Source organism: Chenopodium album, chromosome 27 (assembly GCF_948465745.1).
Source record: "Chenopodium album chromosome 27, dcCheAlbu1.1, whole genome shotgun sequence".
NCBI lineage: Eukaryota > Viridiplantae > Streptophyta > Magnoliopsida > Caryophyllales > Amaranthaceae > Chenopodium > Chenopodium album.
Genome location: NC_137860.1, coordinates 33,125,096 through 33,149,386, shown reverse-complemented (window position 1 = coordinate 33,149,386; position 24,291 = coordinate 33,125,096). Strand labels below are relative to the sequence as shown.

At 33.7% G+C, this 24,291-nt stretch overlaps 3 protein-coding genes across 4 annotated transcripts; 2 read left to right on the top strand and 1 right to left on the bottom strand.

The window, feature by feature from the left end:
* Nucleotides 1–155: 155 nt before the first annotated feature.
* Nucleotides 156–5,467, bottom strand: LOC145620713 (monosaccharide-sensing protein 2-like). 2 transcript variants are annotated; one of them, XM_081675421.1, is made up of 6 exons: nt 5,163–5,467; nt 4,412–4,523; nt 3,389–3,955; nt 2,122–3,053; nt 1,265–1,452; nt 156–869 (listed from the first exon to the last, which is right to left on the bottom strand). In XM_081675421.1, exons 2-6 carry the CDS (start codon nt 4,488–4,490, stop codon nt 428–430), a joined length of 2,208 nt encoding a protein of 735 aa, XP_081531547.1. In that variant the 5' UTR covers nt 4,491–4,523; nt 5,163–5,467; the 3' UTR covers nt 156–427. The 2 variants fall into 2 exon arrangements, with proteins under 2 accessions (XP_081531547.1, XP_081531548.1); XM_081675422.1 differs by lacking the exon at nt 5,163–5,467 and adding an exon at nt 4,911–5,020.
* A 5,005-nt stretch (nt 5,468–10,472) lies between these two features.
* On the top strand, nt 10,473–15,239 carry LOC145620724 (mitochondrial phosphate carrier protein 1, mitochondrial-like). The gene is made up of 6 exons (XM_081675435.1): nt 10,473–10,879; nt 11,588–11,937; nt 12,037–12,080; nt 12,895–13,109; nt 13,190–13,314; nt 14,493–15,239. The coding sequence occupies exons 1-6, from the start codon at nt 10,724–10,726 to the stop codon at nt 14,545–14,547; spliced, it is 945 nt and encodes a 314-aa protein (XP_081531561.1). The 5' UTR covers nt 10,473–10,723; the 3' UTR covers nt 14,548–15,239.
* Nucleotides 15,240–17,313: 2,074 nt separating this feature from the next.
* On the top strand, nt 17,314–23,554 carry LOC145620715 (calcium-dependent protein kinase 26-like). Its single transcript, XM_081675424.1, has 9 exons — nt 17,314–17,759; nt 18,008–18,901; nt 19,352–19,495; nt 19,611–19,763; nt 19,872–19,987; nt 20,896–21,063; nt 21,864–22,088; nt 22,313–22,455; nt 23,145–23,554. Exons 2-8 carry the CDS (start codon nt 18,097–18,099, stop codon nt 22,406–22,408), a joined length of 1,707 nt encoding a protein of 568 aa, XP_081531550.1. The 5' UTR covers nt 17,314–17,759; nt 18,008–18,096; the 3' UTR covers nt 22,409–22,455; nt 23,145–23,554.
* The last annotated feature ends 737 nt before the right edge of the window (nt 23,555–24,291 follow it).

Genomic DNA, 24,291 nt, shown 5'->3' with positions numbered 1-24,291 from the left:
AGAGATTAAGCTACAACCGGCCTCATATAAGGAAGGGAATGGAGTCTAGTTTATGTCAATATAATTATGCAGACAAATTTGTGTTAATAATTCTACTGGTGTCATAGTTCATGCCAATTATTGTGAGACTAATTTTAACAGCGTCCGACAAGTAATTAGGGAAAAAACATTTCCCATATCTAGTGTTCCATGGGGTGTTATAAACACTGAACTAAGAAGTGGAAAAACAACTCAAGCTCGTGAATGTGACCACCATTACTGGAAATAATTCACTGTCTGAAATTTGGTAATTAAACAGCCAAGTTTTAAGAAAAACTGTAATCAAAAGAGCTGCAACAAAACTATTTACTTGGACTGACCAATAATATCCTGAGTTGGGAATACTACCCTTTCCCTTGGCATTTAGCAACCCTATGAAAACTGCAAATCAATCCTTGTCTTCTGTTGGGAGTCTTGCGCCAAGAGCAAAGAACTCGGTGATTACCTCCAGGGGCATGCCCTTTGTTTCAGGAACCTTTACAAAGATGAAAACCCATGCAATAAAACTAACAACGGCATAGAAGCCAAAGACGCCAGCTAGTCCAAAAGCATTAAGCATGATAGGAAGGGTGTCGGTAACTATGATATCACCAATCCAAAAGGTAAGCGCACAAATAGCAATGCAGAGACCACGAATTTTGGTAGGGAAAATTTCTGCACACAAGATATTTGGGATTGGGCCAAAACCCATAACAAAGAAGCAGAAGTAGAGAACTACTGAGATTGTAGATATCACAGCATGCACAGTGGTGCCCATCTTTATGAGATTTGCGAGTATCAGGACGACTAGCGATAGGAACAATACAGGAATTGTGGTCAGCAGCAAAGTCCTGCCAAGAAACATAAATTAACATGTCACAAAAAGGAAGGAAAGGCTTACATAAAATTTTGAGGTATAACTTTGACTTAAGCTGAGTTACAGCCTTTTTGATGCATCATGCAATCAAAGAAATGATTGAAATATACTTGAAAAATAATTTTTGAAAAACATCCAAATATAACATATGGCAATATGCTAACAACATTTTTTAGGTTCAGCCTAAAAAATTATGCACATACGAATGTTAGAGAATACTGAACCAGGCATTGCTTTCTGTGGCTTGAGGCCTGGCCGCCTGGCTCAGCCTCAGGCTCAATTAAAGCCTCATCATAGCAGGGACAAGCAATCACAAAATAGCTTTCTTACAATGAAACAAAAGGCCTTTGGGTAGTGAAAGTAACTTACCTCCTTCCAGAAATATCCATAAGCCTCATTGCAACAGCTATAGCAGGAAGCATAAGAAGAGTGGTGAGTGCACTGATGAGCAATGACGCAGAGGAAGAACCGATACCCATGTGCGAAAGAAGATCACCAACCCCAGCCTGCTCTAATATTTGAGGAGTATAATACAGGACCCCGTTTATACCAGAGAACTGCACCAAGAAAAATATAAATGCATGTGAGAATCATAAGACCAGATTACAATTCACAAGAAAAATAAAAACGCACATACGAATGTTAGAGAATACTGAACATTAATTGAAATTGGCTCCAGCCTACTCAAGAAAAGCTTTCATTTCTAAAAATTAGGAAATGAGAATGACGGACAGATGTGTGTGTCCGCTAAATTTGTATGGAAATGAATTCATTTGTGGTAAATTTAGAACATAGCTCCCACATCCTCTGATCCCAGGGGAATGTTTAAAACTGCGAAGGTGTTGATATGAAACGGTAACTAATGCTCTTGAATCAAATATCTATACACAAAAAGGCCTCAAAGGGAAACTGATATTCTCTACAGTCTACACAGTGTTCTGCACATAAATTCAGACTTTATACCATTATATGATTCAATAGGAAACCACTTTTGGTTTGCTAGCAACTTGTAAATAAATCAGACAATCACAGTCCATCATGTCCAAAATGTCGCTAATGTCAAACAAATCAATTGACGTCATGTATCAGCAACAGCTATAAGAGAAAGGAATTACAAGAGGCTAAGAGGATGAAGGTAGGCAAGAGTAGAAAAGGTAAAACAATAATTTGAAAAACAAGCCCTGTTCTAGCACCACATGCTTTCTAGAAGGAATAGCTTCTTTTACCTGCTGAAGAAGTTGAAGTCCAACACCAACAACTAATGCACGCCTGACACCAGGTTCTAACAGGTCTCTCCAACTAGGTCCTTTTCCAGCAGTCTGAGAAGGGTGAACCATAGCTGGTCCATTTGCACGGTGCTCAATAAACTCCCTCGAATAAAGGGCTGGTTGACTCACTAGTGCAGCTGCCTTAACATAGTCTGTATCACCAGTAACATCGCCACCAGGAAGAGATAACAAAGATCCTCGTTTAGACCCTGCATCACCCTCCTGGTGTAAATAAAGTCTTTTGAATCCTCCTTCCTTCTTCCCATCTGGACCTTCTCTCTCACTCCATTTCCAAGCCAGCTGCCAACCACCACCAATACCGCTAGCTTCACTTCCTTGTATTAAACTACTAGGCTTCATGCTGAACATGCTGCCCGAAGCAGGAGCAACCATGGCTTTATCTGTACCTGAAGTCTGATGAGATATAAGTGGACTTCGTAGGTCTTCATCTTCTTCAGCATAATCTTCATCATCGTGAGCATAATCATCATCATCCCCAGGAATATTTTCTTCATCCCACTCTTCATTTCTAGGATCTTTCCCTCCTATACTAAACATACTACCAAAATTTGGGAAGATGATACTTCGCATGCTTCCTTGTTCTGGAAGCTTCTCATGTACACTACCGAAAAGTGTGACAAGAGGGTCTACAAAGGAACTGCCAGGATTCTGAATGCTTCCCTGGCGAGATGCAAGGCCCAGCATACTCTGGCCAGTGACGGGTCTGGCAACCCAGGATCGGCCTACTTCAGACCCATATAACTTAATCTGATCTTTGACAACCATAGGATCTTGGTCCTCAGTGTTTTCAGCATCTGGCTCAATTAAGTATTCTTCTATTGATGTGTCACCTCCAACTCCGAGTCCCTCAACAAGTAGAGCCATTTCAGCTGTTCATCCAAAAAAAAATATGTAAATGATATAACATGCTTTAGCTTCCAATTTCCAATCAACAATCATACTCCCTTTACTTTAATTTGACCATTTGACTATCTACTTTGGTCTGTCTAACATTGATTATCAGCTATATTTCATTGTCAGTCAGCGAATAATGCTTACCTTCACTGAACTCTCAATTGTTGGTCTATTTAATGTCTTGGTAGCATGCTTGTCTATTTTAACCAGGAAGTCTTCATTATCATTAAAAATGCAGATAATTTTGACAACCGACTTAAGTTGTACAAGCAAAGTGCAAATGCAACTATGGAAGTAGCAGAAGACTAACCAGAGACATCTTCCCTGCCCCGCAATCGTTGAAGAACCTTTTTGGCCTCAATCATTTTTCCTTTACTAACAAGCCATCGAGGAGACTCAGGTAAGAAGAATACAGTTAGTACAAAATAAATCATGGATGGAACGAATAGAACCCCAAGCATCAATCTCCAGCTAGGTTTTTCCATCAATGACATCCCAAAAACCATACAGTACGCAACAAACATTCCACCAGAACCAGTAAACTGAGGAAGTGTATTCAATGTACCCCTTATTTCAGTTGGGGCTGTTTCTGATATATAAAGAGGAACAAGAGTAACAGCCAAACCACTTCCAAAACCATCCAATAGCCGACCCAAGAGTAGAACATAAACATTGGGAGACCACAACATTATCAAGGCACTAACAAAGAAGCATACAGAGGAAATAATCATCATAGGGCGACGCCCAATACGATCTGAAATCGGCCCAGAGCATGTTGTGATAATAGTGGCACCAATTAATGACATAGCCACAATTAAGCCTTCCAAAGTTGGTGCACTCTCCAATTCGAATTCTTTCTTAATATATAACACAGCCCCTGGAATAAAACAAAGATATTAACCCCACCAAAATTCTTAGTAAGCCTGAAACCCAAAATTCATGATCCTAAACTTACTAACAAATCAATGTAAACGAATTCCTCAAAAACATAATGCATATATATTTCATTATCACTCGGAAATCATGTACTCCCTCCATTCTTTAAAGTTCTTCCTACTTCCTTTTTAATCCATTAAAGTAACTACCACAAAGATCATTATTGAAAAAAGACAGAAATTTTCTTTTTATCATCAATTCTTTCTCCAATTTTCCCGTTTCATCTTTTTGCAAGGGTTTTCCCATGTTTTTACCAATAATGTAAAATTGGTCAAGGATCCAACTTTATAGTTTACACATAATCTTAATTAGGCAAATTTCAGGAGCATAAAAATTAACAATTAAGCTACTGAAACATCAAAAATTGAAATGAATTAAGAATTGATGAGCAAATTACCAGCAATAGTAGCATTGTCCCATCCTTGCAACAAATTCCCAACCGTTGCAGCGATTGCAACTAATACTGCCCCACTCATTTTTACCTCTAATTAATCTACTTCTTCAATAATCTGTCAGAAAACCCACAATCAAAAAAACTCAATTAACATCAGTTAATTCTTAAATCACATAAAGAAATTTAAATAAATAGAAAAAATTGACACATGCAAAATACAGCAAACCCCAATTAATTAAAAATGGAATAAAAAAAATAATCAAAGAAAAACATAAAACCCATGCAAGAAACAGGAAACTAGACTGACCCAGATGAGAAAATAACCAATTTTCATGAAAATTTTGTTACTTAACTTTAAAAGAAATGATACTTCAAGTTAGAAATAGAATGGTACAGAATTTCAGATAATTCTAATCACTGTTAATCATATGAAAGAGATAAAATCTGAAATAAAATAAAACAATTAAAAAAATACAACTTTCAAGAAAATTTTGCTACTTACCTTCCAGAAAAATCGAAACTTTTTCAGTGAGGATATAATTTAATAAAAAAAAATATGGAATATCTCAGAGAATTCTAACCGTTGATGAACTGCAATTTGGCCAACAAAGTATTGGCTAGTAAAAAAGAAAATAGTTTTAACTTGTACTAACAAAATCTCAAGAATATAATTGAAAAAAAACAAAAAACCCAAGATGATTAACAAAAACAAAAATGGTAAATTAAAAAATGTTGCAAAAACTGAGGTCATCACCATGCCCTTTGGCAACCGACTGATTGTGTAGTGAATTGACAGATGCCTTGCTGTTGTTGTTGGTTTAACACACCTAAGCTTTGCTCTTGTGTTTTCTCTCTAGTCTAGAAGCAGAGTGATTGACGCAGTTTTTGTTGAGGTTTTTGTCAAGCTTAAAATACACTCACTCAATTCTTCATAGTATTCTGTTTTCGTGATATTATTATTAGAGGAATATTGGAATATGATATGATGATGTTGTGCTTACTCTTGGCGCTATTCATTCTTTTGTTGACATCATCCCGCGCTTAGTCTATACGAGTAGCTAGTTATTGACTCGGACGATTTATACTGTTACACATTGAAACATTATTGCATACCACTATGATGAGGATCAATTGGGGTTTGTTATCATTGGCAAGAATAACAATTCACTAAATCATTGTGACTTAGATTATATTTAATATCAATAAAGTGAATTTATTTACAAGTTTACATGTGTATAGATGTTATTTGTTTGAGAAATAGACATTTATAAGATTGTTGTGGATATATAAATGTGACTTAGGGCCTATTCACATTTACTGGACTAAGCTAAACTGAACTGAACTGAACTGAACTGAAATGAATATTTTATGAGAGATGGAAATTAGGAGTTGAATTAAACTGAATTGATTGGAGCTGAACTGAACTGAACTGATTAGAGCTGAACTGAACTGAACTGAAATTAAGTAAATGTGAACAGGCCCTTATTATCCTTTTTTTTTTTGGTTATATGTTTGAGGCTTTGTAATGAATGCCTATATTTGATTTTGTTTTAATTGTTTGGGGCTCAATTGAGGTGAGTATCATGCAACATAATACGGAGTGAGTGTTAGCTGTTAGGGCATGTTCTCTTCAGCTTATTTTCAGCTGAGTTCAGTTCAGTTCTTATTTTAATTTCCTTCTCTCATAAAATATTTAGTTCAGTTTAGTTCAGCTCCAATAAGTTCAGTTCAGTTCAGCTCATTTCAGTCAATCAAAGCAGGCCCTTAGATCTTGTGTGTTTAATATTAGAAACTTGAAGGTATTATGTGTTTTATTTAATTTTTTTTTTATTATATCTCTTAAAACTCCGTACATGAAAAATGGAGCAAATAATAAAATTTGAAGGGGTACCAAATAACTCATATAACAGCTACGGAGTACCTCTAATAATTATATTACTGTGGTTGATTGTACCTAGCTAATACACTACTTGCACGAATATCATCTCCTATTACTATAGTACCTAAATTTGCCTAAATGAATCATGTTTATAGATAGTTAAATTTTGGGTTATTGTAATACTATACGAATTACTCTATAGCACCAATTAGTGTAAATTAATCCTTGAGCAACCCTAGTTCTGCTAAAATGCTGAATAAAACAAAAATTTCGCAAATTTTTAAATAATCACACAATTAATCTATATATTATATATTCTCACATTAGTCACTTTCAACCATGCATGTCCATTCAATTTATTAATCATGCTAATCGATTTAAAATTCTTGTATTCACTGTAAAGCAGGCAACTTTGTAAATTAAAGTTTGGTTCTATAATATGCACTAAACCTACGATCTATTTCAGACTTTACAGTAAAATATAAGATTAATTATAAGATAAAGTTTTAATCATGCGATTATACAATTTATTATTGGTGCGGATGTGACTAGTAGCTAGTGATCATGCATCTTATAAAGTGAGGTTTGGTAAAGATATATTCGTTTGATTGAAACTTTATTTCTTGAAAAAAAAAAATATTTGATACTATTCTTTTGATTGAACTTGGAATGAAGTTGATTGTTTCATGGATTTGAATTAAATTCTACTCATGTTTATATTACTGTTCAAAAAATGACATATGATTTCATTTCTTAATTAGTTGCTACTCATATATATAAATTTTATTTTGGGTTGTTCTAATATAATTGTGTTTATGTTGCTTTCATAATCTATCTTAGCTTATTTAGATGTAGGTTACTTATAATATTTTCTTAGGATGCACATGATAATAACATTTTAGTATTTATCCTATAAAAATTGTTATAGCCAAGAGATAAAGACTTTCTAATACTCCGTATTACATTGATGACATGTGTTATACTCGGATGAGCTTACATTGTTACAATATAAGAGAAAAAACACTCCACATCCAAAAAAAAAAAAAGAAAAAAAAAAAAGAAAAAAGAGTACATTAATTTAAGATGATGATTGAAACCTCTTGTTTCTACTTGATACATATTTATGTACACTTTTTTTGGTGCACTAAATTAGGACACGTGATTTTGATTTGTCAAAACAATGTATTTAGGTATAGATTTATCTATCAATTGATTGCCATATATTTTCTCCGTTTGAGAGAACAATTTATCACTCCCTTTTTATTTATTGAAAGAATTTCTCTTTTATCTTCATAGTGTATATAAATCGGATTTCATCCAAAAGCTTAATTGATGATTTGATCCTTTAATATAGTATCAAGAGTCAACATGACAAGATCGAATATCACGAGTTTTAATCTCATCCACCCTCTTTTTAAAGTGGAATATTAAGTGCTGGTATAACAAAGCCGATACTACATTCACACTTCAAGCCCAACGGACTCTCATGTAAAGGTCGTGATAGGGTATTATTTTTTTATTACATGATAAATTGGATGAGGTGGTAGAATTTGATTACTTGAGACACAAATTATCTCTAATACTACCAATCGTATCATTTGAGAGACAAAAAGAAGTTTGTAGTGGTAATAACTAAAGAAACAAATTGAAAGGTCAGGGTCTTATAAGGTACTGTATAACTTTGTAAAGTGATGAGATGTTAAATTATTATAAGCTACCACAATACTAAAGATTAACCTAGATTACACAAGATATTTTACTTGGAATTATTTGGACCTTCCTGTTTTGGGCAAATTCTGAACCTCTTTGATCTTTACTTCCCTATATAATTAGAAAAATTAGGCAGTTAAGTCTTTGCATTAATCATAGAGTCATTAATTTAATTAATCTTTATCATAACAGTGAATGTGGAGTCATTTTCCTCATTTGCCCTCATATATCTATTTTAAGAAGTCCTTGTAATTTACGTACCCTTTTATAGTAGTATGAGTTAAGTTAAATGATAAAGTGATTATGGAAGTATTTTCAACAAAACATCAAATGAATAACTATATAATTAAGGTAGTGGACAAATATATTACAATTAGTTGTGTATAAATCAGACTATTGTATAAATCAAATGAATAATACTAATCTATCTCAATATATATGATTAACAATAAATAAGATGAACATAACACACTCTACGTTATAAAGTGCTACATTTCCACGGCTTAAACGCTATTCTCTATGAATAAGGAGCATTAATACTTGGTTTATAATTTTATATTCTGTGTTTTGGAAATCATTAAAATGTTATTTCATTGTAGAGAAGAGGAGTAGCGTCATGAACATGATAGCTACTCCGCAACTGTGGTAAGTGTGGTTGCTTTGGCTGATATTCGAATATGCTGCTTTAATAATTTTCCCACTCCCCAACTCAAGAAAAGCTAAGGATTCCAAAGGGAAATGATAAAATAGCATGATCTACTAATTTTTTGAGACTTCTATACGAGTTACTTTATTTTTCCCACTCAAAATAAATAAATAAAATAAATAAATAATTAAATTTTTTACATGTTTGATTTGATCAGCAATTCTGGGAGTAAGATATATATATATTTTTTTATATGAGTAATAACTTAATACTCCATCCATTTTAATGCAAATGTATATATGATAGAAGTCCGCGCAATCAATTGAAGGTTAATTCAAGGATTCTTACCACTTTTCTCTATTGTGATCTTTGTAAATTATGCATTTTAACATTGTATCTCTTTCTAATAATTTCTACATAAAAAGTCAGAGTTAGTGCTTTCTAGATAAAACTAATTTTACCATTTACTATTAAACAAGTACCATCAATCCATTTTTTCTCAAAAAAAAGTACCATCAATCCATCACTAGACAATTCTTTGTTACTCCACTAAAAGTCTTTCTAATTGCTTCTAATTTGGAAAGAAAACATGATTGAAGTATTTTAATGATTAGGACATTCATCTTCAATGAAACAATAATTAAGAATTGTTGTCTTTTAGCTCTAGTTTAACTATGAATAACCTCCCAGGCCCAAACTCCTAAAAACATTGGGCCAATTGGACTATATGGAGACTTCTTTTGAAAAAAAAAAACATTTACATTGGGCTGGGCCTACATTTAAGATAGATGACTTAGTCCAATTGTCTAAAATACTACTCTATATGTTTTTTATTTTATTGTCCTATTTAGAATCTTGATAGATTTCAATGCAAATAATGTCCAGTAATAACTTATGGGAAAATAAATACGAATACTTTAAAACATAGTCACGTACTCGCTTGTGATGACACCTTGGTTTTTAGTTTTACTTATATCGAATATTAAGGGTCTGTTCATTTTATTTTTAATTTTAGTTTAGTTCAGTTCAGCTTCAATTAGTTTAATTTAGTTTAGCTCTTAATTTTCTTCTCTTATAAATATTCATTTTAGCTTTATTCAGTTCAGCTCCAATATGTTCAATTTAGTTCACTTCAGCTCAGTTCAGTAAATGTGAACAGGCGCTAATTATTATGTGCAACATTCCGTCAGGAAAAAAAAAAGTATTTTGTGTTACCAACAATTTATTACTTTGTGACATAAAATATTTCAAAGTTGCACATAATAATCAACAAAGGTAGTACTTGGTTTAAATATACATACCTAGAGATATCATTATTACTTCGTACCTCATAATTCTAACTGAGACAATAAATAAGAAACAGAGAAGTATCTCTATCATTGTATTTGTATTACCAGCAATTTATGATTCCGGTATACTTCAGATAATTTTCATAATTAATTTTACTTTTAAATAATTGTTAACAATTACTCATAATGTTTTTTTATGCAAATGTGATTTAATGTCTTATGCAAAATTTTGGCACCAACTCTTTTATCTAGACACAATTGGTTATCAATTTTCCACAATACACATTTTGCATTTGTGATACAAATGGAGTAATTGAATAAGTTTAAGTTGTGGATTTAGAGAGAGCCACAAACACATAATTCAATCATACACCGTAGACATAAATTAAACTCGTAACGATCAATCTAATTGATATCCACGCGATCGAACATAAATAAAAGTGTGAAACCTATTCAATTCCCTTCCCACCAAAAAAGGTCACAATTTTATTTTCCACTTAAGCTCTAAACCGTATATTACAACATGTAACGTGGAAGAATCACAAACGATAAACAAAGCACAAACAAACTTGACAAATACATGTTCTTCAGTCATTCTAACGATCCTATTTCTCTCCAAAGTTTCCTCTGTCAAATCTCTGACGTTAACAAAACAAACACTTTTCCCCTTTTTTTGATCTCCCAAGAATCCTGGATTTCCTTTTATCAAAACAATAATTTTTTGTTTGCAAACAAAAGAGGAATCCTGGGTTTTTCCCCCAGAAATCAGAACAAATCTGAAACTTGGAAAGATGAACATTTTAGAGAAAATGAAAGGGGTTGAAGGCAGATTTTGCGAGGAATTTTCACCTGGGTATTATGGTCTTTGCACCATTGGTGGAATGCTTAGTGCTGGAACTACCCATTTGGCCATTACTCCTCTTGATGTTCTTAAAGTTAATATGCAAGTCAGTTTTCTTCCCTAAAACCCTTCTTAAACCCTTGTTTAATTTCACATTTTGTTAGATTGTTTATTTGTTTATTTTCTCAGCTAATCTCTGGTTTTAGCTTATACTTGATAAATTTCATGCTTATTGTATGTTTTAATTTGATGTGTTGACCTTATTTGGTTTGAGTATGTTTGTTATGCAATCACTGATTATTGGGTGATTAATGTGAGTGAGTTTTGATGGTCTATGTAGATTTAGTTGGCTAATTAGAATATATATATAATGATATACCGCCCATTTTTGCTAAAATTGTTGGATTTGCCTTTGTTAAATTGGTAACATTTTGAAAAAGGGATTAGCATTTCTCCTTAATTACTGTAATTTTTACACTAATTGTAAGAGTCGGTGATACCGGTCAGTGGGTTGATCGGGTTTGGTTTCTGATCGATTTGAGATGATACCGAATATATATCAAACCAAAGTAAACTTAGTAAAATATCAAATTATGATAAATGACCAAATAACTTTGGATTATTTGGGTTTGGTTTTCTGTGTAACCTTAGTTGGGTCAGAGATTGCCAGCACTAAATACTCAAGCTTTCTAAATAATAGGTGTACATAATTACTGTGGATTGTCAGTCAAGATAACCTAAGTTTGTTTCAAATTGGTAATAGGATTAATGTGTTTGGAGTTTCTTTCTAATTATAACTTGTTTGAACTAGTAGGTGAATCCCATTAAATATAATGGCATTTCATCAGGTTTCTCAACTCTATGGAGTGAACATGGTGCTTCTGGCCTTTGGAGAGGTTGGTCAGGGAAGTTTTTCGGATATGGGATTCAAGGCGGCTGCAAGTTTGGTCTATATGAGTACTTCAAGAAGCTCTACTCTGATGTATTAGTAGGTCAAAACAGGAGCATGATATATTTTTTGAGTGGCGCATCTGCTCAAGTATTTGCTGATGTAGCTCTCTGCCCTTTTGAATCAATTAAAGTCCGCGTCCAGACACAAACAAACTTTGCTAAGGGTTTAGTTGATGGATTTCCCAAAGTATACAGAGCTGAAGGCTTGTCAGGGTAGTTGTCTCGTGCTTAAGCTTTTTCTTTTGCATTACATAAGGGTATATGTGTTCTTTCTAAATAACAAAATGACTAATCTTTGTTTTTCTAATGCAGATTTTACAAAGGACTTCTTCCACTTTGGGGACGTAATCTTCCATGTAATAATGCCTAACTTGCATTTCTCAATTGATCATTTACCTGCTTTCTTGTTTGTAGTCCTAGAAGTCCTTTGTTAATCTGGTGAGTTGAATGCTGCAGTTGAGTATCTGTAATTTCCTTAAAGTTGCAGATATATGGATTATGTCAAGCTAAAAACCTGATCTGTCAACGATGAACATACCCTAATTTTTTTAGCATTAGACACTGATTTTCTATCTGTCCGATTCTAGTAATTGATAAAGTTGATTCTGTCTACTTATTTGTTTCCTGCATCATGAAAATCAATGTCTGCATGGTAACTTATAGGTTCAATACGAAAATAGTTGACATGAGGATGATGTGTATATGTGTTGTTGTTGTTTTATAACATAGGGAAATGGATAGGTTCAATATGATAATAATTGACATGATGATGATGTGTCTATGCAAGCATATTAAAGGCATTATTGAGTATTTGGTGGCATATAAGGTTGAATTACGTTCACTGTTTATACAAATTTGATAAGAACTAAGAAGTTAAGATGAGTGAAGGAGAGGGAGATTGAGTTATTGCATTTCTTTTCTTGTTGGATCATAAACTCTCTTTTAACTATATTCTCTTGTATTAGAGGGTAAGCAAATGGACTCTGTGCTATATGTAAAACAAATGGTTTCTGTATAAGTAAAACAAATGGACTCTTGTATAGGTAAAATATTACTATAGGGTAAAATGTATTACTTAAGATTCTCAGTTTAAAGGTAAAGAGTCTGATGTATTCTTAAGAATTAAGGGATCTCTTTTCTTATGGTCTCCTTATTCTGCCCCCATCACAGTTTCCATGGTGATGTTTTCAACATTTGAGCATTCAGTTCACCATATATACCGTGATATACTTCAGCGAAGAAAGGAAGACTGCTCTAGATTCCAGCAGCTTGGTGTGACTTGCTTGGCTGGTTATGCAGCTGGAGCTGTTGGCACTTTGGTCTCAAATCCTGCTGATGTCATTGTTTCCTCTCTTTACAACAAAAAGGCTGACTCTGTGCTTCAGGTGGGGATAGTGTTTCATATGAATCCATGCTATTTAGACATCTTATTAGTAAACTGAATTATTTTTTTATTTCCTTTCAGGCTGTAAAAAATATAGGGTTCCTGAATCTATTCACTAGGAGTCTGCGTGTTCGAATTGCACTGGTGGGGCCTGTAGTGACTATGCAGTGGTTCTTCTATGACTCTATTAAAATTCTAAGTGGACTGTAAGTTCAATCCTTACTAAGTTTATTTGTAAAGTTTATTGCCATGGGTAATTCTATAACAGCATGCCTCTATATATTCTGTATATATGCTGCCTAAAATGATTTTATTTATAGCATTGCATTAAGGATACTTGTATTGATCGGATAATGTAAGGTGACAAAGTGAGTCATTTGGTGGGAAGATGTGACTTTTGAAAGTAAAATGATGAATGTGGGGAGACTATCAAGTCTCAATGCACATTTTGTAATAAGCGGGATTTTATCAAGTATTCGAATGATAACAAGGGTAAAAAAAATGCAAGATTACAATGAGTGTATAAAATTACAAGGCCCTGTTAATGCTCTACTTAAAACTGATCCAGAGTAATCGTACAAGTGTATTGCTTTAGTTGTCTGTTGTGGCTTGAATGCCTTTATCCTTTAGCAACATGATGGTAGATGGCTAGAGAAATTAATTAATAAATTTGCGCTTAGGAATTGGCAGTTAGTAGTCTTGGCACTTTGAATTTGAAGTCTGAACAATGCCTAATGGAACTCACTTGGCCGCAGCCTAAGAGAGGAGCTGTATGTATATATGGGCTATGCCTTCTGATTGTCCGGGTAAATAACTCACCTTTAACGATGATGGCTGGCTAGCTGCCTGCCTCTTACATATCTTACTCTCTTGCAGTGAGTAGGGACACCTTGTTTTCATCTAACATTGGATGAGATCTAGGTCTTACATTGGGTGTTTGATGATTTCAAACCATGTCTTCTAGCAAATACTTAAACCATAAAATGCATGGTCCTAGTGCTCATCTGCCCCATGTGGATAATATGAACACAGTTTCTTAGATCATGACATGTAAGTTTTGATTGATGTATGGGTTGGTTGGTTGAAATGATGGTAAAAACTGCTGGTTGGGCTCAATCATTGTTGGCTATAGATTGGTGGAACCTTAATGGAAACTTAATTTTAAAAAAAAAAAACTAAAAAAGGCCAGCTGAGACTAAACACAACAAGATGAATGATCTACAAGTGCAACTCAATTTACTTTTGTGTTTGGCAATCCTGATTACTACAGTATATCTGATATAGTTTGGTTCAATTTCTCATGACTCAGTGGCTACTCGTTTCACATTGTTCTTTTTAACTGTATTACTGACATGTTTGAACTTCTTTGTATTTTTCTCTGAAGGCCTGCAAGTGGAGGACTACCAAAGCGTCTTGAAGAATCAATTTCTGCTGGTTAATTTTGAGCTGCTTTCAGCAACCTCCTTTGGCATAATTCTTCCTGACATGAGTAGACAAGTAGTTATAAATTCCCTCCACTCATCAGTTTGTATCAGTTCGATCACGAATGATGGAAAAGAGGAGAATATCTGTACAGGTTTATATCAGTGGACTGCACGTATCTGGTTTTGCCGATAATAACTCAGTGACATATTACATGAACTCGCAGTGTTACTGCTTTTTACTCTTTATCGATTTTCTGTTGATAAAAAATCATCACTAGGATAAAGCATTTAAGCACTTTAGGCTTGGACCTGACCTACCTATCTGGAGTACATAGCCAACCTATTCAAAATTCCTCTTATAAGTTATAACTCCTTTCCTCCTCCTCCCGGCGGTGAGATTTGATCCCGGAGTAGCTACCAAGTTTGAATTTTGTTTGTTGTTTTGTTAACTGGTACATCGTACATGAAGTCATAACACTCATAAGGCATGTAGCCAGCATTCAGATCTGAGTGCACAAAATCTGTGGTTGTGACAGGGCAAGTTGCCCTTGTAAAGGGACCATGTTGTTCAAAGTCATTTGTATACTAGCATGAATGGAAAAAAAAAAAAAAAAACATAATCATTCATGCACTCCCAAGTCCCACCACATATGTAGCTCAATGATCAACTCTATGCCATACATTGTAAGTATTCTTTTATATTTGATAGGCGGATTTCTGTTTTTAATCACTTGTTTTTTGAGCTATTTTATGTTCTTATTGGTTGACATGGTTGTATTTATTGTTCTTTTCCTTGCTAAAATGGACCACAAAGAGAGTAAATGATTACATGATTGTATGATCAGAGAAGAAGAGGGGTGGGGTGAGGGGGTTGTGGTTGTTACGAGTACTTGTTAGAAAGTCTAACCGATTATAAATTAGATATAATACGGATTAAAAAGTAGGTCTTTTGAAAACTGTTTAATTGCAAAGTAATGTTAAATATGATAAAGTCTATATTGAGTAATACTTTTGACAAGAAATTCTTATGATTATAAAAACTCCAGAAAGAAATTAATTACTACAAGTATTAAAAAATAAAAAATAAAAATTAAAGCTGTAATTTGGAATGTAAAATGCACTAGAGTACTAAAAAGCCTTAAAAGTGATAATGAAAGGCCAAAATGAATGGGTAACCACTTGGGCAAGTGGACTAGCAATTATGTCAATCTCTTTCAGTCTTTCATCTTTTTCATACTAGCTACAAGTAGTGTTGAAGTGTTCTAAATTTGGACTGGCCAGCACTATCAAAACTTCACAAGTGAAAATTATATTTGACTTTTGATATTTCTTGATAAAACAAGCCTCAGAATTTTGGATTATTTCTTGGGTAAGAAAATATGAGATGTTCTTCATTGAATATGAATCTATTCCTAATTTATTCATTAAATTGAGATGTAAAAGTAATTTTGCTTTCGCGATTATGACATTTTCATAAACTGTATTGTATGATTTGTATCTAGCCTCTATTTCAATTTGATTGCTCCATTTTTTTTATATATATCTTTTTGTTAATTGAGTTTTCTTCATAGTGTCAACACAATCCAACTCTAAATTTCTCCCACTAATTTTGTTTCTCATCAACTAAAGATTAAAAAGTTACAAAATTGCAATATGACAAACAAAAGGAATAAAAAGAGTAGTACTTTAGAATTGGATAACCCTGAGCCATTGTCATACATTATAATTATTATAAGACTTACGTTTACTCCATTTTTAGGTCTTTATTTATACGATAATATTTGTTTTTAAAAAATACGAGAGTGATTTGCTAACAATAATTTTTAGTTCTTATAGATATCCATAATAATTAATCATATATTTTTCAAATAACGTTAGGTATTTTTTTTTTTTTTTTTTTTTGACACAAATAATGTTAGTCAGAAACTTAAGAAAATATTGCACACCATCTTTTTTCTAAAAAAATCATTCCATATATGTATAGTATTTTCATTTATCTTTTTATTTGTTACAACATTAAGAATTGGTTTTACATTTTACTTTCCTCCGTAGTAAACATAACCTATTGATAAAATATACTATATTTTTCTCTTAGAAAAAATTACTAATGACAATGGTGTACACGATATTACAGACAAGACAACATGAATTGTAGGAACTAGGAAGATTTTTTTATTTTTTTATTTTTATATTTTTTTGAGGTAATGAAGATTAAGTTCTAAGCAAGACTGCTTAGACTAGATTGAGTGTAAAAAGATAAGGATTAGACTTCCTAAAACTTGGATTGACCAACACATGAACACAAATAGAGAATCGTTGACTGCAAATCAGCCACCACTAATTTTTTTTTTTTTTTTTTTTTTCCTGGTGAAATCCTAAAATTAGCAGCCTTCTTATTTTCTCTATCCTAATTTCATTGGATACTGTTTAACTGAACCATGATAAAGAAAAGTCAAACACCACCTTTCATTCTTCCCCCCCTCTTTGGAGTTTTTGCCAGTATTGCCACCTTCCCCTTTCCTAGAAACCGCGTAATTTAGATTTTAGAACACTCAAAAAATAAATTTAATTAATAAATTAAAATATTCCATCTTTTAATTATCTGATTGGTTAAGATTAAGTAATTTTTGCTGGATCAGATTATGAGATCTATGGAATAGGATCTACTAAAGAGCTGTTAACCACTTTCTTCTTAGATCTTTCTTGCACCCTAATTACTTTATTATTTACTCCGTACTAACGCGATATCGGTTAGCTTAGTTGGTTAAGTCTTGTAGGTAGAGTCGAATTGAATCTTATTAACATTATCGACTTATTGTTAATGTCCTAATACAAGTATTTTATACACCAAGATTAAAGATATGTAATTATAAACATCCTATTAAAAGAAACACTTTTCATTTCATTTGCTTTTTTCTTGTTTGCAGAAAAAAACAAAGAGACCCACCTCACAAATTTTTTCAAAATTCAGGAAAAAGCAGAAATAAAAACGTAATAAAGGAACAACCTTGATTATTCCTTGATTAAAAATGGAAGATCTTTGACACCCTAATAATAAAATTTTCTTTTATTTTTCCCCCCAATTTTTTTTCTTTTGTTTATTCCTCAAGAACATGAGCTAGGAACTTACCTTGAAAGATCTTCCTTTTGCCCTTTTGTTGATCATCTTAATCAATAAATTTATGTCCTCTCTTTGATACTTTTATTGACTCCATCAAAATTTTTAGGTACTACCCTTTCTCCTTTCTTTCTCTCTCTTCAATTTAATTTTTGTTCATCTAGATCTAGTTTACATTTCTAGCAATTGTTTGATTCATTTCTCATATGGGTTTGTGATTTTATTGTTTGTTTGTTGATTATTTTGTTAAATTTTTGTGGGATTTCTTGGTTTTTATTTGTGGATTTATATGATGATATTGATTGATTTTTAATGTTGGTGTTGTTTGTTTTTGTGTTTGTTTAATTTGTTGTTCAGTGCAATTAAGATTGATTGATTGAATGAGAAACTTTGGTTTGGATTGCGAAAGAGTTGTTGAATTGGTTGGGTGGAATTGAGGTTGTTTCATGGGCAATACATGCCGGGGATCTTTTGGGGTAAAATTTCATCAGGGCGAGACTCAGCCCGAGGATCATTCTGTTGGAAATTCGAACTCGAACACGAATTCGAATACCACTAGCTCTAATACTACCAAGAGAAACGATTCTGATTACTCTGATTATTCACCTAATAGTTTGAGAAACCAGCAACTTGTTAATCAGGAATTTGCTCAAGATAATCCTAAGAAAGATCATAATTCTGTGGTTGTTGTTCCAATGGCTAAAGATAATAATACCGTAAGGAAGCAAAGTGATAATCAAGCTTATTATGTTTTGGGTCATAAGACTGCCAACATTCGTGATCTTTACACCCTTGGCCGTAAATTGGGGCAAGGGCAATTTGGGACCACGTATCTTTGTACCGAGATCTCCACAGGGATTGAATATGCTTGTAAATCGATATCGAAAAGGAAGTTGATATCCAAGGAGGATGTGGAAGATGTGAGAAGAGAGATTCAGATAATGCACCACCTGGCAGGTCACAAGAATATTGTGACCATAAAGGGTGCTTATGAGGATCCTTTATATGTGCACATTGTGATGGAACTTTGTTCTGGGGGAGAGTTGTTTGACCGCATCATTCAAAGGGGGCATTACAGTGAGAGAAAGGCTGCTGAATTGACTAAGATCATTGTCGGGGTCGTTGAAGCCTGCCATTCACTTGGGGTTATGCACAGAGATCTCAAGCCTGAGAATTTCTTGTTGGTGAATAAGGATGATGATTTCTCTCTCAAAGCTATCGACTTTGGGCTGTCTGTCTTCTTTAAACCAGGTATCCAAGCAAATTATGTTTCTCTTTTTGGTTTATTTTTTAAACATCAATGTTTGAGGAATTGTGACTTCTGATGCATATTGATTGTTTCTCAGTTAGCATATGCTTTATCATTGCCTGGTAAGCATGAACATATTTAATATTTTAAAAGCATTTCAGGTGAGCATAGGCATGGCTGAATGCCACTCGGTTGTCATTTATTGAGATCCTGTGTTAGTAATTTCATGTAGTTGTGATGTCTGCCAATGAATATTGATAGCAAAATATATTTTAATATTTTTCCGAAATAATTTGTATAAATCATTAAAGAAGTCCAGAGTTCTTATTTATTTTCCAAGAACATTTGACACTAATTATGCATGCATGGATGGTATCATGTGACGTTAGCAAAGCTGAAAGCAGTCAGCATACCGTTTTCAAGGACTAATTGAAGGTGGCTGGCTATTGCAGGTCAGGTCTTTACAGATGTGGTTGGAAGTCCTTACTATGTCGCGCCTGAGGTTCTTTTGAAGAATTATGGTTTTGAGGCAGATGTTTGGACTGCTGGAGTTATTCTGTACATATTACTCAGTGGTGTGCCACCATTTTGGGCTGGTATGTAAGGGGTTGAATTTTCTGTTTCTTTTTCAATTATTTCTTTGTGGATATTGTGTGCATCTTTCTTTCAGATGATGTCATATTAATTTTTTTTGCTTTTGTTGTTTCTCAGAAACTCAGCAAGGAATATTCGATGCAGTTTTGAAGGGTCATATTGATTTTGACTCAGATCCTTGGCCCTTAATTTCCGATAGTGGAAAGGATCTTATCAGAAAGATGCTGTGCTCAAACCCAAAAGAGCGTTTGACTGCTCACCAAGTTCTATGTAAGTTAGTACTTGCTCTTTGATAATCTGCGTACTTTATTGTTTGTGAAAGATTTTTCGCGTATGTTATTTGGACACTGTTTTTATAAGAATAGCTACCTTGTTTAGGTCATCCTTGGATTTGTGAAAGTGGAGTTGCACCAGATAGAGCTTTGGACCCAGCTGTAATTTCCCGTCTCAAACACTTCTCTGCAATGAACAAGCTGAAGAAAATGGCTTTGCGGGTATGTATAATCTACATATATGACTTTCCATGTTTGTACAATTACAAATGATTTATAGTGCTAGTAGATGCCAATTTGTGGCTTATGTGATGATGGTGAGCGGTTGTGATACCCCTGTGTCTTACTTTCTAAGGTATAATAAGTAAAGTAACTACAACTGCACGCTCTTTCCAAATACATAGTAGCAGTACCCAATTGATTAAGTTTGCACTATGGCCTTTCCATCAAGGTTCACTTCTTCACATTTATGGTATATCACAATGGAAGCACGGGGTTGATCTTCTATAATTCTTAATGTATCTTTAGAGGGTCGGGAGGGTTGCAGGTGGCGTAAGTTAACTTGTTCAAGCTCTACTTACAAGTCCATGCGTTTCTAACTTCTCTGCTTATGATTTTTGTATATTAATAGAAAAGCACAATCACAACTTCACATAATTATGAAGGAAAAACTAAAAGAAATCAATAGATTCTAGTCAAAAGAATCACTTTTTGGTGTGTTACTTTATGTGTCACTAAGTTGTGATCATTTTAACCTTTTATGTATTTATTATTATTATTTGGCATGATTACTTCTTCTACTTATTAACCTTCTCTTTTCCCTGTTATCTGCTTTTGGAAAAGCTTTAACTGCTTTTCATTTATGTTTTTCCATTTTGGACTTCACCTTTTTTTTTCCCCCCTTTATTCCCCCCCCCCCCCCCCCCCCCCACCCACAAAAGGTTATATCCCATTTGGTCAAGGCTGCATTTAGTTGTAACTTTGTAGACCTGAAAAATGATGAAGCCTCTCTTCTTTATCCCCACTTCGTCTTTGTCTTCTGCTCTCGATGTTCTTCTTTCATTCACATATGAATATAAATATAACATGGTGAAATTCGCAAAATAATCTCTCATGTTAATTTTTGGCAGGTTATAGCTGAAAGTTTGTCAGAGGAAGAAATTGCTGGATTAAAAGAAATGTTTATGTCAATGGATACTGATAACAGTGGTGCAATCACATTTGAGGAGCTCAAAGCTGGTTTAAAAAGATATGGTTCAAACCTTAAAGACATAGAGATACGTGATCTGATGGAAGCGGTAATAACTTAGCTATTGATATTTTTTTTCTTCTATATTGCAACCTCTCACCTGTACTTGTATTTGCTAAACCTTATATTGTTTGATATATTACCTTCCTTTTTGGGGTCACTGCACTTAGTTAACATTAGTATGCCACAAATCTTATTGATTTAAGCTGTTTATTTCTTTTCAAATTTATGTCATTATTTTTGGAAACAAGGCATGTGCATGTTGGTAACATTGTGCATACTTGCCTAAATTCTGATGACCTCTTTTTTGCTAGTTGTTACTTGACTGAAGAGACAACTTGAAGTAGAAATAACATAGATAAACATTGCTACTGTTGATAATAATGCTGTGTTGAAGAGTTAAAGACTATGGTCAAAACTCTTCTTTGGTTACTTTGTGTGAGCCTGGTGTATTTAGTTTCTCTTTGGGCTCTATCTCACGGTACATCCCTTAAATTTTTTATTTATTTTTTTTCCGCTCCCATTTCTTGTGCTTCTTACGTGATATGCATCCATATGAAGGTGCACCTTTCACGTCTTCCCAATTTATTGTCCTTGTACATATAAGTTTGATAGCCTACCTGACTGTATTAAGTGTATAAGTAAAAAATACTTCCTTTCATTGGTTGTCCGATATATTTGTATATATTATCAACAAAGTTATCATGAAACATCTCTCTTTTGTTTAACTTGAGATGTGATAGGCAGGCTCTTAATTATAACATCACTTTTCTTGTTTAAGTTTCTATTTCTTGTACATGCTAGTATGCTACATTCTTCTGAAGTTCTGAACTATGTTATACTTTGCAGGCTGATATTGACAATAGTGGTACAATTGACTATGGGGAATTTATAGCTGCTACGATTCATCTTAACAAGCTCGAGCGTGAGGAACATCTTGTTGCTGCCTTTCAGTACTTTGACAAGGATGGCAGTGGATCTATTACCATTGATGAGCTCCAACAAGCCTGTCAAGAGCAGGGCCTTAACGATCTTTACCTTGAAGATGTTATCAGAGAAGTTGATCAAAATAATGTATGTCTTGTCACTCTCATTCACATTTCTCTGCTTCACCTTTTGTAATCTTATCTGCATACTGTAATATTTTGTGCTTTTTTTTTTTTTTTTTTTTTTTTTTTTTTTTTTTTTTTTTTTTTTAAGTTTATGAAATTTGGAATGGCAGGTCCTTGACCTCATGTTTTTACTTTCCATTCATATTATTCTATACATCTCAGTATTGTGTTTGACATACATTTCAGGATGGCACAATTGATTATAGTGAATTTGTTGCGATGATGAGAAAAGGTGATGGTGGCATTGGAAGGAGAACCATGCGTATGAGCATGAGAGAATGAGAGATGCACCTGGGTTTTACTAGACTTTCTCTGTAGTTTTATTTAAGGTACTTGTTTTTCCTTTCCTCGCAAAGTTATTTAGCTGATGAATGTATGAGCAATTGGTGGATTCTGTGAAGTAGGAGTCTTGCCTTAAAATTTGAAAGAATGGTGTATCATTGCTGCTGAAGGTTCTTATGTGTGCTAACAAAGAATGACAATCTAAAATCTCAGCAATTGATCATCATAATAACTTTGAGTTTTCTTATAAACTTGGAGGGTTTTCTGAGCAAAGTTATACTTATTAAGAGTTGTTTCAACATTAAAAGCTAATGCTCTTTCGATATTTTAAACAAACATGTTTCACCTTACAACGTAGCTTGCAGAATGGGTGCATGGAACTGTGAAATTTGCGTTATGCACATTTAATTAAATGAAAATAGGAAAGATCACTATATTCGTTGTATTAGCTTGCAGAATGGCTGTCATGTCTTTTTTTGTCTGTAATCTCTACTGAACTGATTTTAGTTCTTACCAATTTTATGATTACATCTGAGTTTTGTTGATTTTTACCAATTAAAACTGATTGTTCATATTTTAAATTGATTTTTTTACCAAGTACGAAGTATAAATAATTTTTTTTTGATGTAAACTTATGTTAAATTTGAAAAGAACGGCTTGAGCTAGCCAACAAGAAGTAGATTGTTTGATACTCTTCCTTTCTAGTGTGATGCTGATAAAGTAGTGTGATTTACAGGTTTGTACAGCAATGGATGATAAAACCATGAGATGTAGGTTCTTCCTTTGGCTCAACAACTTCCTTTTGTGGGGTGTTTATTGTAAAGGTTGTGTGGTTAAGCACTATAGAGCAAATGTTGTAAACTCTGCGATGACTGGTCTGAAATGGATTCCAACTTACCATGTCTATAGATGATCTGTGTATGTTTGGAAGAACAAGGTTGATCTACTGTTGCTTCCTTTGCAAGCTTGGAAGTTCGTGCTCGTTCTGTACTTTTAACTTGTTGGATTGTACTTTAGAAAAATGATATTTATTCAAGCGGCTGTCAATGTCATTTTAAAAGTGCTGTTGTATGTTGTTAAATGTTGAGATTTAAACCTTAGATCCCTTTGTATCATGAATGAAAAGAGGACCGTTGTTGAACTTCATTTTGATTAGTTTTTCGTTCTGCATCAATACTGCTCACAGCAGATCTGTTATGCGTTGCTATATATATCTGATATATACTCATCTTCTGGACTTATGGTCTGTGAATCGCAGGAGACTTGGTCGTTTCAGTGAGTTAGTGATAGCTGCATAAATTTATACTGCACGTATTAGCCCTGAATTAACATGGCAAGTTGGCAACCCTTTTGGACTAAAGGCGATGTTTAACAAGAGCTACATTGTTACAGCAACATTGCCCCAATGTCTTTAAAGTGTTTTTCGCCTTGGACATAGTTTACTACTTCACAATCAATGACAGAAACATTCCTTTCATTGACCTATTTAGGCTAATTTTTAATAGTTACAAATCACAGTACAAAAACCAAAGAAGATTGATAATCTATTGAAATGGACACCTCTTAGTTTACCTGGGCATGCTCTCTCCATGTATCTTAAAACACCATCCTATATTCCAATGGTTTTCCCTTCTCCAAACGCCGTATAAAAACTAAATGTGTCCTTGAGACACATCTCACTACTTGCATGCATGTCTTTGATTATGTTGCTCATGTAACTTGTTACATTAATAAGCTCGAGGTTGGAAGATGACCAAGTACCTAAAAAGCTAATATTGTTCTAAAGCAGATAGATTCAAGATTGTACGAGGCTGAAACTTTATGAGCAAATTAAACTACTAAATGTAATGGCCAAATAAAGATCCACGGAAGAATTATCTCGA

What these genes read in the sequence shown, in the direction of transcription:
- LOC145620713 (XM_081675421.1), bottom strand. Translation starts at nt 4,490, where the DNA reads ATGAGTGGGGCAGTATTAGTTGCAATCGCTGCAACGGTTGGGAATTTG. An exon ending in GGACAATGCTACTATTGCTG is followed by an intron (nt 3,956 to 4,411) that starts GTAATTTGCTCA and finishes GTTTTATTCCAG; the next exon opens with GGGCTGTGTTATATATTAAG. An exon ending in ATGGATATTTCTGGAAGGAG is followed by an intron (nt 870 to 1,264) that starts GTAAGTTACTTT and finishes GTTTCTTGGCAG; the next exon opens with GACTTTGCTGCTGACCACAA.
- LOC145620724 (XM_081675435.1), top strand. Translation starts at nt 10,724, where the DNA reads ATGAACATTTTAGAGAAAATGAAAGGGGTTGAAGGCAGATTTTGCGAG. An exon ending in TTCTTAAAGTTAATATGCAA is followed by an intron (nt 10,880 to 11,587) that starts GTCAGTTTTCTT and finishes TTGAACTAGTAG; the next exon opens with GTGAATCCCATTAAATATAA. An exon ending in TTGGGGACGTAATCTTCCAT is followed by an intron (nt 12,081 to 12,894) that starts GTAATAATGCCT and finishes CCCCCATCACAG; the next exon opens with TTTCCATGGTGATGTTTTCA.
- LOC145620715 (XM_081675424.1), top strand. Translation starts at nt 18,097, where the DNA reads ATGGGCAATACATGCCGGGGATCTTTTGGGGTAAAATTTCATCAGGGC. An exon ending in TGAAGAAAATGGCTTTGCGG is followed by an intron (nt 19,988 to 20,895) that starts GTATGTATAATC and finishes AATTTTTGGCAG; the next exon opens with GTTATAGCTGAAAGTTTGTC. An exon ending in TACGTGATCTGATGGAAGCG is followed by an intron (nt 21,064 to 21,863) that starts GTAATAACTTAG and finishes TATACTTTGCAG; the next exon opens with GCTGATATTGACAATAGTGG.